Below are 13,223 nucleotides of genomic sequence, written 5' to 3'. Positions count from 1 at the left end.
GCAGCTTTTTTTGGTATAACAGATTTTTAAAGTTCTTGAAAAAGATTTAACGTGAAACACTTGTAATCCATGGACATGATGAGATTATTGGGGGTGTGGAAGAACAGAGAAAGACATCTTATTTTTCTTTAGATATATGTAATAGATTTTTTTAATAACCCTTTTTTTTTTTTTTGGTCTAGCTGGTACTATATGCTGTGTGTGTAAAATATGGGTGACTGTAATACAAGCTATACTTAAACAGACTGAACCCCACTAGGAATATGTGCGATTAACTGATTTCATGTGGCAGTGTTAAGCTCTGGAACTATATTCCTCACTCAGTTTTCAGAGAGGTCTTTGGATGTTCAGGGATATTACACACATCTCAGAATTTTAGATGTTTTTGTGGAGTATGTTTATAAATGTCACTCAGTACACACTGGAAAACTGACAATAGATTAACTTCACATTTTGGCACATGCATTAAATGCATAGTAAACATTAAAGCTGGTTCTTAGTGTCCCAAGAATTGTGACTTGTGTAAAGCTAATACACTGATGTATTAACAATGCCACGAATTTTTTGATTTTAATATTACCATAAAGTGAAAGAGGTCACTGATTACCTACTTAAGGAAATTGACTATTGCTGTTAGAAACCAGAGTGTGAAATAATACAGGTTAAAAAACAAACCGACAATCCCCAACTCTAGGCCAGTAACTGTTACAGAAGAACATAAAATCAGGGAGCAATTTGTGCCTAAAAGGTCTGGTATGACACCAGCTGTAAAAAAGGTAAAAGGCTTAACATCAAAGTAAGTTCTCTTTGATTGGCTGTATCTTCTAAGAAAAACTTTTAGTAGTACAGGCAGCTTGCAAAGCATGTCTTCATGAACAGATTAATCCATTTAACTAAATCAGAATTCAGCTATGCAGCTTTTTACCACTGTAATTTTTTCATAAATAAGATGTAGAAATAAACTGCTTCAGTGCAAATAAGTGCATTTTAACTATGTGTTTAATAAGCAAGCTAATTGCTAGTGAATACATGCATGTTTATCAAAACACTGTTACAGATAAATAATCAGTTATAAATTATAACACCCCCCTCAATTATATCTTTCACATACAGTAAGCAGTCATATTTATCAGCAAAATAAGGCATAATTTACAACACACAACTTTTAATTGCATTGGTAGGAATATAAATAACGATGTATTGATCTAATCTCACTACACTCCTGGCTCTGGGTAAGAGTGAGGACTTTTTGGAAAGTAGGCAGCATAGCAGTTAGATGTCCTAGAAGGATATCTTGTCAGGGACAGAAAGAAACTAGAAATAAGCTTAAGAAAAGCTGTTGAGGAATACAGTTTCCAGGATGCATTGGATTTGATTTTCAATTCAGATTTTATATTCTCTGTCTAATAATAAAAAAGAGTGTGTATGAAAAGCTTTCTATACTCTGCCAACAACTGGAATTCTGTCACTTCCTGTAAATATGAAAATTATTTTTTTGACACAAATGCACTTATATGGGTAGTGACTGTATGCCAATAAAAAGAGCATACGATCTCTGTATTTAACTGTTTCAGAAATCTTACTATAGCGGCCTACTCATCACTCAGTAATTAAATACACACCAGTACTCTTGTCAGCATTACACTAAACTTCTTTGGGCTTTGGAAACTCCCCTTAGGAATGTCTTTCACCAGAAGAGGATGAAATAACAACTGCTGTTTTAATTCCATACATCTGAAGTGATCCTAAAATGTGCAAATACATACAGAAATGGGAATGTATAATTTTTAAATTAATGCTGCAAAAAACACTTCAGTGCACTGCAGGAAAGCAATACATAGGATTGTGAATGTTGTGCAGGAACATGACATTTGGAGGCATTTCCCTTGAAAACTTCTCTAATAAATAAGGGATGGTGTTGAATCAAATGAACAATGATTTCCATAGAAATTGTTCAGAAAGTGAATTCAACCAAGCCAATATCCATTTGTGCTCCAAGGTGCCCACTAAACTATGTAAGAACAGGAATTAGCTGTGGCCATGGATAGGCCAAAAAAGAGTAGTTGAGTAAATATTCTGATTTTAAAGATTGAGCAATTACATGTGTTTTGAAATATGGCACAATAACAAAAATTCTGATATGTACTTGAGGTCTGTCTCATGGAATAGCTACTTCTAGTTTCAAACAAGCTTGTCTTGTTCAGTAGAATACGTTGCCAAGTATGCATGTGTTTACTTGCTTGTAACCAATTTTAAAATCACAAATATAAAAGTAATGGCAACGTAAGGTTTGGCCCTCTTGCTCAGATTTTGCATTTGCTAAATGAATGACAAGTAATAAAGTTGAATAATATGTGGATGCATGCTTTGAAGGAAGGCTTAGTTTTGTCTCTTAAAGGAGACTATCCTAGCATAAAGGATTTGTTGGAGCTCTCGTTTTTTCAGCAGCTCTGAGATGTTACTAATGGCTCGTAACTCAGTGCACTATAAGCTTTGTTGGATAAGAAAACAGGTGAGTAGAAAAGTGAGGCAGGGACATACTAAGCAGGTCTGCCATATATTTAATTGCTGTCAAGACAAGCTTTTTTGAGCCCTTACAGCATTCCTTATTTAGCTTTAAAAAGAAAATAATCAAAACTTTAACTACTACATGAATTATACTGTATTTACAGGAGACCTGTAAACAGGCAGATTTCAAGCAGTAAGGGTTGTAGTACCAAGCAAGGTCACTTCATAAAGCAGGCTGGCACTAGAGGGAAGTGAAGCCAAGACTGGTTATACTACTACAAATTTCCTGCAGCCTGGAGGATGCTTCGGCCCTTGGCTTTGTGCTGGCCGTGCCTCCTGCCTTCAGATGCCAGCATCTGCACAGCCAGGCAGGAACAACCCATCCGGTGACCATCTGCCTGGCAGGCACGGGAGCACTGCCAGCTCTGCTTTCACGGCTTACCTTTGCCTTGCTCTGCACTGCTACCTTCCACACAGCTTTGGTTTTCATGGGCATTCTTGTTGGACCTGCAGCTCAATAAAGTGTCATAAAACTGATCTTATAGAACTGGCTTAATTCCTTTCCATTTGTGTGTGTATCAGCCCTGAACTGCCAGGACTGTTCTGAACCTCAGTTCGGGGCCCTGGGCAGCAGTGCCTGCGAGGGAGCCGGGAAGGAAGGCAGCCTTCACCTTCCTGCGCCACAGCCTGGACCTCATCTGCAAACCGTGACAGGCAGCCTGAGAGAGGCAGCAGCACGGCAGCTTGGGTGGCTCCGTGAGGAGCCTGCCCCGGGCCCGGCCAGCCGGGGCCCACAGTTCTGCCGCAGGCCGCAGTGCCGCCTGCCGGGATCGCCGCCTGCTGAGCCCGCCCCGGAGCCAGGACTCCTGGACTTTGTGCCGCGCCCTGCAAGCCCGCTGTGTTTCTCGGTAACGGAACGGACTGAGAGCTGTGGGCTCGTCGCTGTGCCGTCCGAAGGAGCCTCTGCTTGCGGGTCGTTTCGAGTTCCCAGACACGGGAATGAGGGGGCACACATTTAAGCAGCGTTGCTCCGGGTGAAGCCCGGGCCACAAGTGCCACCGCAGGGGCTGGCACTCGCACGGCCCCAGCGCCGGGCGGAACCTTCCCGGCGCACGCGCGCGGGGCAGCCGGCACCGGCGGCCGCGGACCGGGGCGGGGCGAGAGCGGCGGCCGCGGCCATGTGGGGCGGCGGGGCGGCCCGAGCCCTCAGCCGAGCCCTCAGCCGCGCCCTGCGGCGCCGGCGGGCGGCGGCCGCGCTGCCGGGGGCTGCGGGCGGTGAGCGGGCCTGGGCGGCGGCGCTGGGCGGGCGGCACGGGCGGCGTGACGGGGCTCGGCTTGGCCGGCTCCCTCACAGCCGGGCCCGCAATCCTCCCGTCGGGAAGATGCTGTTCCCCTGTCCCCTCCTGTGCGGTCCAGAGCTGTCTAGACCGCTCCACCGCTCACTGCGGTCTAACATCATCAGGGGGTGGTTTACTCTGGGCGCAGTGAGGCCGTGCTGTCAGTCGGGGGCTGTCGGTGGCCGGGCAGCAGCGGGATGGGGGCGAGCGTTCGCCGTGCTCGGGAGAGCCCTGCTAGGCTGGAGTGGAGAACAACTGCAGGGTATTATCCCTGGCCTGCCTGTGCACCGCCCGTGAGGGTTTTTTCGTACAATGCAAAATGAGTGTGCAGCTGTGTACGTCTCATTCTAACACATAATATACCTAGCGCTGCTGAGCGTGTTATGTGTGTGCCCAGCTAAACATTTTCGGGAAATTCACACGAACGGAAACATTTCAGTTGCATAAAAATCTCTTTTCCATTCAGTCTCTGAACGTGGCATTGTACATAATTTGTGGAGTAGAGGGGTGGTGAACTAGCATACGTTCTTTTATTTAATCTCTAACTCCATAAGTACAACAGTGAGCAAATGTGCAAAGATTTGCATGGTTAGTATTTTGCTAGAGCAGCACTCTTACAACTACGTGTTTTGCCTCTGATTTCTTGTAAAGCTGATGTTTTCCATTTGGTTGTCTTTTATTTATGCAGATGACCATGCTGATCTGTCTTTTCAGACAGGTCTGAGAGGTGCCCTTCAGGACTACGACAGGAAAAGACAACTGAAATCCAGTAGTACCTTAGCTGTCTGTCTAATTGAAATGAAAAGCAATATGTAAGTATTGGATCTAAAATAACCCTGTGTGATAAGGCCTACCCTTTTCTGTAACAATTTAATTTGACTTGGTGACAGTGTTGCATGGAGCCATTTTTATATCTCACACATTTGATGTGGCCTGTTCTTGTTTTACCAGTTGCCAACTTAAAAATTACAGGCATGCAGCCATCTGTTTGGGAAGATATGTCACCCATGCAGTGTATAATATCTGTGTGCTACTAAACAAGTATAACTAGAATTTCTAAAGAAACATGAGTTTTACCTTTTTGCATTTTCCAATTCAGTATTTGTTTTTCCCATATTTCAGCTGACATGAATATTAGTATTGATTTAATGACATTTAGCTTTCATTATTTAGGTTCACTGTGAAGAGACCTTTCAGCACTTCACACTCATCAGTGGATTCAAATGAAATTAAAAAATTCCAGCTCCTTGCACATAAGTGGTGGGATGAAGAAGGAGAATATGCAGCCCTTCATTCTATGAATGATATTAGAGTGCCATTTATTAGGTATGGTTTTGAAGTCGGATTTTTTTTTATATGAACTATTCCTGCGTGACCTCAGAAAAAGTTGTAAAAAAAAAACCCAATTACCAGTACTTAAGATAACTACATATTGCATCTACTAAAGCACCTTGTGGGTTTGACCTTAGTCACATCCTTTTTCTTTCAGAGATACTCTGTTGAGCATGAGTAGTAATTATCATCTGGGAAATCCACTTTCTGGAATCAAGATTCTTGATGTGGGCTGTGGCGGAGGACTGCTGAGTGAGGTAAGGAACAGTGCTCTGTGTTTTCTTATTAAAAGGTGTGCAAGGTGTTTGAATTGTTGTACTTATTACACTGCTTAGTTTCTTATCCTCCAAGGAGGACCCTTTCTCTTCTATGATATGTTAGTTACCGAGTAGAGTGCAGTGCACTCTTACGAAAAAAACCCATAGAGTATTTGGTTAGCATAGTGGTGGTGGTTTACAGAGAATGAGGGAGTTGGTAATGAGAAATTCTAAAATTCTGAGGTTCTAAATCATGAAAATAAGATTTCAAGCACTGTAGAGTAAAGGAAAGGGGAAGAATGATGAAAAAGTCCTTGAATATTTCTTTCTTTATTCTTTTTTTCACTGTATGAATCTAGGCAAGAATACTTGGAATCATGACATCCTCATTACCAAAGAAATAATTTTTGTTATAAACTTGTCCTTACACATTTATTTATTTGAACTGCTTGTCTGCAGTGTTTCACATGGGGGTGGGGATCCTTGCCTTTGATTTGATCTCATGGGAAATGCATGGAATAACATCAAGCACCCAAATAATACCTCTCCTGTGTCAGTAGAGATTGCTGTGGTACAGGGGCTTCCAGAGAAGTCTGCAGAAACTTGGGACTGAGAAGTTACTGTTTGTGGTGGAACACTGTTCACAGAAGCTCCAAACAGTGCTGTGTCCCATCAATAGACTAGGGGTGGTTTGTGAATTTAGGGTTACACATCTGGCTGACTTTGGAAACTTCATCAGTATCTGAAGCGAGGTGTTACAAAGCAACTGAGTCTCTCCCATGTTTTCTTTCTTTGTTTTTTCTCCTCTTTTGAGCAAAATCTTGTAGTCTTGTGAAAAGGATCTCTCCAACAATGCTGGCAAAGCCAGTGTGCTGCATCACCTTCTCAGGCTGAACAACCGGTGAATTTCAGGTTGGAATATCATACATGTGGTCATGTTCTGCAGCCTGTTTCAGTTTCAGAAGAGGTGATGACTAAGGTGTTAACCTTGGAGTAAGAAGACACTGGAGAAACCTGAGTGACAGCCAAGGCTGATGTTATCCTAGTAAACATCAGTGTTTAGTTCTCAGCAGTGAGAAAGTCACAGAGATAATAATATATTAAGTAACCATTAAAAAGATATGAGGATTTACCATTACAGGTGGATGTTGAAGAAAGTAATGACAGTAATTAAATACAGAATTGTTTTCCCCCCTTTAATTACTGTGTTGATTTTCCCCCTTTGTTTTTCTTCTATCAGAGAGTAGTAGTGGAAGAAATCTTTATTTGGTGTAACAAAATGGATTGAGAACAAATTATTCTAAAACATGATTTAGATGTGTGCATAGTCCAGTATATAATTTTAAAAGAAAATTAACACCACCTTTCCCAAATCTAAGGGTGTTTTTGCTTTAATAAGCATTTTAAATAAAACTGCTGGATCAGAGCTCATCATTTACTGTTGTTTGTCTTGTGTTGATACTTTCTGCATCTTGTATATATATTGCAAAGTTTCAGAAACCTCTAAGTAAATTGTTTTCATGCAGAGAATAAATTACACTCTTTTTTATTAGCCTTTAGGTAGACTGGGAGCTTCAGTTACTGGAATTGATCCTGTGGAGGACAACATTAGAACAGCAGATCAGCACAAGTCATTTGATCCAGTGCTGGCCAAGAGAATACAGTACAAGTCCAGTTCACTGGAGGAGATTGTGGAGGAGTCTATGGAAACCTTTGATGTAATTGTAGCTTCTGAAGTAGTGGAGCATGTGGCTGACCTTGAAATGTTTATCAAGTGTTGCTCTCAGGTGTTAAAGGTAAGACAGTTTTTGCTTTCATTATTGGGAATATTTATTCTCTTTTATTTTTGAGTTTTTTTAAAAGGAGTGTGAAAACACATCTACACACATTTCTCCACTAAGTCAGAAGCATATTCTGGAAGTACCTTCCATTCTGCCATGATGCAAATATATCTTCCCAAATTCAGTAACCACAGTTAGGGGAGATTTATTTCCCCAAATTAGCCTCAGGAAAATGTTAAGGCATTACCTAGTATTGCAGGTTTGCATTGAATCAGGACCTTAAGAAATCTGGGTGCATCTGATTTCACTCAGGTGAGAGGATATGTGGCAGTGCTGCTGTTGCTGCTGTTGATGGACAGCTGTGGCTCAGACTGCATAGGAACTCTGTAATGATGTTTCTGACACAAGGTTTTATCCCAGCACTAGCATCACTTCAGATGAGCTTTTAAAGGTTCCTAGTTAAGCTTTGGAGATAATCAAGTGGTTATTCATCTTGATACTAGTTCATTTGCAAAGAAGGATGGTAGGCTCAGCACACAAGTGGGAGCTGTTTAATATCTTTATCTTTCTGGTCATCAGAAGGAATACAAATTATTTCAATGGAATGCACTACTAATTTTTAGCCTGCTAGGGATGAAAAAATTATCCCTTATTTCCAACAATCCTTTAACGACTTAGAATTTGTTTCTAGCTTTATTTCTTTGCCCATGTAATTATGAAAACAAGCATGGCATGGAATTCAGCAGTCTGAAAAATTGAGGAAGCATTTCACATTTTACTTTGGTCGCAATTAAAAAAGCGGTTTGTGGGTTTATTTTGGTTTTTTGCTTTGTTGGTTTTTTTGGGGTTTTTTTTGGTTTGTTTGTTTTTAACAATAGATATTGTACATGCTTTAATACCTTTTATTTATCCATTTCCTGAGCAGAAAATATTAAAAGTGACTTTTCTAGGTGTTTTTTGGGCTAGGGAATAGTTTTTAGGCCACCCAAGACCTTATTGTGTTGATTCTTCGAAGATTCCTTAGACATACTGTTAGTACATTATATTCTTTCTTGTATTAAAACGTTATAAATATATATTCTGGTGAAATTACTTCTTACTCTTGCGTTGTGTAGACTTTGACATGGACAAATTATTTGTCTTAATGTGATTAAATTTACAATTTAAAAAACTAAGATACTCTTCTAATTGAACATTTTAATATTTTAATTAGCCTGAAGGTTCTTTATTCATTACGACAATCAATAGAACACAATTGTCCTATGTCCTGGGAATTGTGGTTGCAGAAAAAATAATGGGGATTGTACCAGAAGGAACACATGAATGGGAGAAATTTGTTCCCCCTGAAGAGCTGGAGCACCTCCTGGAATCAAGTAAGTTTCATGCCAGATGGTGGGAATGCAGAGATATCCAAATGGTCCCTGTAGAAATGGCAAAGGGATAAGTTAGGTGGGGTGAGTGCTAGCAACAATACACAGCTTTTCCTGCTTGACTTAACAGTCGTATATGAAGAGTTTTGTTCCTGGTTTAATGACACTGCTGCTTACTGGATTTTGCATAAAATAAATTAAATGGAATCCTAATAATGCAGTGATTGCTTGAACAAAATCACTGTTGCAGCTGCCCTCTGTTTAATAGCCTAAATAAAAAATTCCAGTGTTTTCCATTGTGTTCTGGTGACAGAATGTATGCTCTGAAGTGGTTCATAAGCTCTAGGTCAGGTTTGAGGAAATAACTGTGTTGGCACTCTGGGGCTGCACTTCTGCCACTGCATTGTTTGTTGCCTTTACTTTGGGAGGAGGCGTTTGTATTTTTGGCTTGCTGCTCCATGTTCTCTATTCATATTACGTTACTAAAAGATTTCTTCCAAAATATGAAGATCAAACCTACCACAAATTCGTAAGCCTGTTCCTGAGAAACTCTGTGATACTGATTTTAATTATTTCTAATTAAATTACCCTGGTCTGATTGCTTTTAAAATAGACAAAGCACTGAGCTGGGAAGACTTCTGCCCATTGCCCTCCTTCACCACATATGTTTTAAAACCTCTCACCAAATATTTCACTTTGCTCTAGTTCATTGCAAAGAAGCTGAAGTATGAGTGGAGCTGTTTTCTTGGCAAGGTCTTTTCCTGGCACTTTGCAGTAATGCCATAAGGAATATGACTAATACTGGTTCACATACTGGTGGTTCTTTTAGTTCTTCCTTTGAAAGGAGAAGCAGGTGCAGTGGAGTGATTTGTTTTGATAGGGTGTTTGTTTTCTGCCTTCCACCCTGTATCCTGCTGGGACACAGCAGATCCATGCAGTGAACTGAGTGCTGCTCAGCCGGGACTGATAAATCACGAGTCCTTGATGGCATTCATGTGCCTTCTTCTTACACTTCTCCATTCCTGAAGAGAATCTGAGGTATGCTTGCAAAGATGTGTTCAGATTTTGATCTTGGAGCGTGTGATGTCTACCTGAAGCACGTCTCCACCTACAGAAAACATTACCAGTCAGGCAGATGAGGAGGTGTGAGGCTGGAGTTTCAGCAGAGCCCTGTAGCTGCAGGACCTGCTGTCACCAGCGATGCCAGTGGCACTGCATGTGGGGGTGTCTGACAAAGCTACCTTCCTCCCCAGCCCAGATGAAGAAACATGTTTCAGACTTGCTGTTCTAAAGAGCTTGATGTTGCAGTGACTTACAATATTTAAGAACCTCAGTTGCTTTACATGGCTTCTTTCTCTCCTAGATGGCTTTTCAGTCAAGACGGTGAGTGGGATGTTGTATAATCCGCTCTCGGGCTCCTGGAGCTGGACGCAGAGCACGAGCCTGAACTACGCAGTGCACGCAGTGAAGTCTGGGGCTCAGGCACAGTCACACACCACAGACACCCAGCAGCATGCAGCCACAGCTGGCACAGCTGGCACTGTCCCAGACAGCACTGTCTGACGTGTGGTGATGGACTGTCACCAGAACAGAAAATGAGCTTCTGCTCAGATGGACACAATAAAACCTTTGCTAACAACAAGCTTCCTGTTTGCATCAATAATACTTGTGCTGTTTTGGCCAAATATTCAGGGTCTCAAAAAAATCAAGTGCTCACTATCTCAGGAATCTTTTATGATTGAAATGAGCAAAGCTTTTAAAGAATATGTATTTTCATGAGAAAGGAGTTTCAAATTGTTGGATGGGGAAATGCAAATTATTGTTGGTAGCTTGGAGGAAGCTTTATTATGTGGTGGCGTTTTCAGTCCTGCTGGGACTCAGATCTCCATAGAATAATGGCATAGATGTAGAGTGAGTTAAAAACCGCGATGCTGTACAGTAAATAAAATGCCTTAAGTATTTAAAATACTCAACTCTGTAAAAATATATGAAACACTTAAGATCTACAAACACTTTTTTCTGTAATACACCTTTCTCCTGAGTAGGGGAAACAAAATAGCAAACCTTTACTATTGAGTCCTGCTGTTTCCGCAGTTGACATGAAGTAACTGAAGTGGAAGAAGTGTCTCTGAGACCAGAGTGCCTCACCTATCAAAGCCCCTTCACCATAAAGATATTTGTATCTGTGCCTATTATTCAACTTTCTCCCTCTGCCCAAATAAAGAGAGGCTGCAGGTAAAATTTTACTAAGCAACCAGAGCTCCATGCTAGAAGAATGACATATTAGCAGTTTGTCCAATAACTGCAGTGCCATACCTATTTATTCTTAATGTTCTAGCACCCTGGTAAGGAAAAGTCATTTACAATGAAACAGAACTTTCTAAATAAAATGTCATGTGTGTGTCTATGACTGCATCTCTTTCCTTCTTTCTCCTTTTACTTTCAGTTTGTACACAGCTAGAACAGTGTCTTGTTGTTGTTTGCAGGGTGAAAACTAAACTTTTTTCCCCTTTTTCTACATTTTAGTTGCTGGTGCATTTCTCCTGCTGTAGAGATGGTGGGCTAAATTAGTTTCTTACGCATTTGCATTCTTCCTGCTTTGCTGTATCTGCATGTTGCCTTCAGATCCAAGTTTCTTGATGGATTTGATGATGCCCAGAAGAATATAGTTAATTTATAATGGAAATAACAGTAATTCATGGCTGACAAAGATTAAGAAGTAGAATCTGGTGTGATTGCTTCCATGACAATAAGTTCTGCTTGATATTTCTGTGGGCTATAGCTTGGCTTTGAGAAGATTCATTATCATGTTAAGCATTCAGTGATGGAGAAGCCACTACACCAGTAAAATTGTTCCAAAGGTTCACCAGTTGAAGCTGTTTAACTTTGGAACCTCACCAGTGATGTTTTAGCATCCTCATTTTTACACTTAAGTACCTCTATGAGCTGCAGTTTTGAGTTGTCACTCCTTAATTTTCTCTTAGATAAGTGATCTGACATTATCTCTGCAGCTATTACTGCTGCATGTGAGTTTTTGAGTTCACATAAAGTTTTGTGGTAAACGTTTCTGAAGCATGGCAGTGGAACTGGCTGCAACATTTCATTAATGGTTTCTCTAATGCTTTCCACAGAAGGAATACATAATTCCCTGTCTGCCTTTCTTTTGCAAAGGAGTCTCTTCTCCAATGGTCATGCGTGCAGTGTGGTGCACAGGAGAGGAGTGGTGCTAGAAGAAAATGTGGAGTCGAGAGAACCAGTGGGTCTTTCCTCCTAACTGTGTTCAGGCATGTTAAACCATGTGGCTCCAGTGAGTTCCCCTAACCAAATTGACAATATCAATCTAAGTTACTACAACTGTATGACTCTTGTTTCAAATTTTGCCAGCAGTTCTGAAAAGCACTGAGGTCTGGACAGACTCCTGAGGTAGCCAACAAGAAACATCCCCAAGAGCACGGTCATTCCTCCACTGATTTGTTTTGAGAGTGTTTTGGGTCAAGTGAAATAAAAATGTTATAAAACTGACATACAAAGAGCTGATTTTTGTTTTATTTAAGAGCCTTAAGTCCAGATGTTTGTGTGACTACTAGCTGTTACCCTGTCTTATCCTTTCTGTTTTCCATCATTCGGAATATTCTGAGTTGAGAGGGAAGCACAAGGATTAAGTCCAACTCTAAAGTGAATTACTTCTTACTGCCTTGTAGTTTTTCATTTAACTGTGAACCACCTGGGGAAAGGGTGTTTTGGGTTTTTTTCACTCATTTCTATTGCACATGGGACAAAAAGGCATTGATGCTGCTTGGGTTCTCTGTCCAAGCTCACAAGAGGGATCCTGTGTCTGATGAACAATGGCTGGCATTTAAACTACAGGCACATGGACCTGGTTATCCATGGATATCTTTGGTTTTTACAAAAACCTTATCACAAGCACCTAATCTGCTCCTACATGTGTATTGGAGTCCTGTCAATCTGGGAGAGTTTTGAGAGCAGTGTGGACAAATGAGTTGGGACTGCTTCAACAGCTCCTTGTAACTGTAGTATGTCTCCAGATGTCCTGATATGCTCCATCTCCAGTCCTTACCCCTCAGTTTTCTTTTCCTGGGGATTATCCTAACTATTCTGGCTGTATTTCATCCCTCTGTTTAAAACAACCTTGTTTTAATGCAGAAATTATAGAATGCGGTAGAAATCATTTTAATGAGATAACAAGCAGTACAAAAATACCTTACACTTGTGAACTGGTTTTGGTGTTTTACATCCCTACCTTGTTCATAAATGTGCAATTGGCACAGTGTAATCAAATCCACTACTTTGTAGTGAATATGTACTATGCACTTGTGCTCCAGAAACTTTTTTCTTTAAATCTGTGCATAGGAAACCAATGACTTTTTAACACTTCTCTTAGCCTAGCTGCTGCAGAAATTTCATAGATGCTATTGAAATGGACAGAATTTAAATCAAATAAATTTGCAAATCTTTTGTCTTTCACTTTGCAACTTGTTTATGGAGCCACAGCTTCAGTGTTTACAGGAACAGAGGTGGTAGGAAGTCAAAAAAGCAGTGTAATTTCAGCAAGCATGTACCCAGGACTAGGGGTGAGGCAAGAGTGATTCTTGCCTTGAGATAGGGAAAAAACTCTAT

The 13,223-nt window shown here is 40.9% G+C and overlaps 1 protein-coding gene across 3 annotated transcripts; it reads left to right on the top strand.

Moving 5' to 3' along the window:
* The first annotated feature begins 3,535 nt into the window (after positions 1-3,535).
* Positions 3,536-10,992, top strand: COQ3 (coenzyme Q3, methyltransferase). Of its 3 annotated transcripts, none has more exons than XM_056488027.1 (7): positions 3,536-3,783; positions 4,534-4,657; positions 5,019-5,171; positions 5,335-5,434; positions 6,988-7,230; positions 8,429-8,588; positions 9,949-10,992. In XM_056488027.1, exons 1-7 carry the CDS (start codon positions 3,687-3,689, stop codon positions 10,146-10,148), a joined length of 1,077 nt encoding a protein of 358 aa, XP_056344002.1. In that variant the 5' UTR covers positions 3,536-3,686; the 3' UTR covers positions 10,149-10,992. The 3 variants fall into 3 exon arrangements, with proteins under 3 accessions (XP_056344002.1, XP_056344000.1, XP_056344001.1); XM_056488025.1 differs by having other exon boundaries at positions 3,653-3,783; positions 4,564-4,657; XM_056488026.1 differs by having other exon boundaries at positions 3,701-3,783; positions 4,560-4,657.
* The last annotated feature ends 2,231 nt before the right edge of the window (positions 10,993-13,223 follow it).

The sequence above is a fragment of the Oenanthe melanoleuca genome, chromosome 3 (assembly GCF_029582105.1).
Source record: "Oenanthe melanoleuca isolate GR-GAL-2019-014 chromosome 3, OMel1.0, whole genome shotgun sequence".
Taxonomy (NCBI): domain Eukaryota; kingdom Metazoa; phylum Chordata; class Aves; order Passeriformes; family Muscicapidae; genus Oenanthe; species Oenanthe melanoleuca.
Note: the sequence above shows the minus strand (reverse complement) of the source record. Positions and strands in the feature narration are given on the sequence as shown.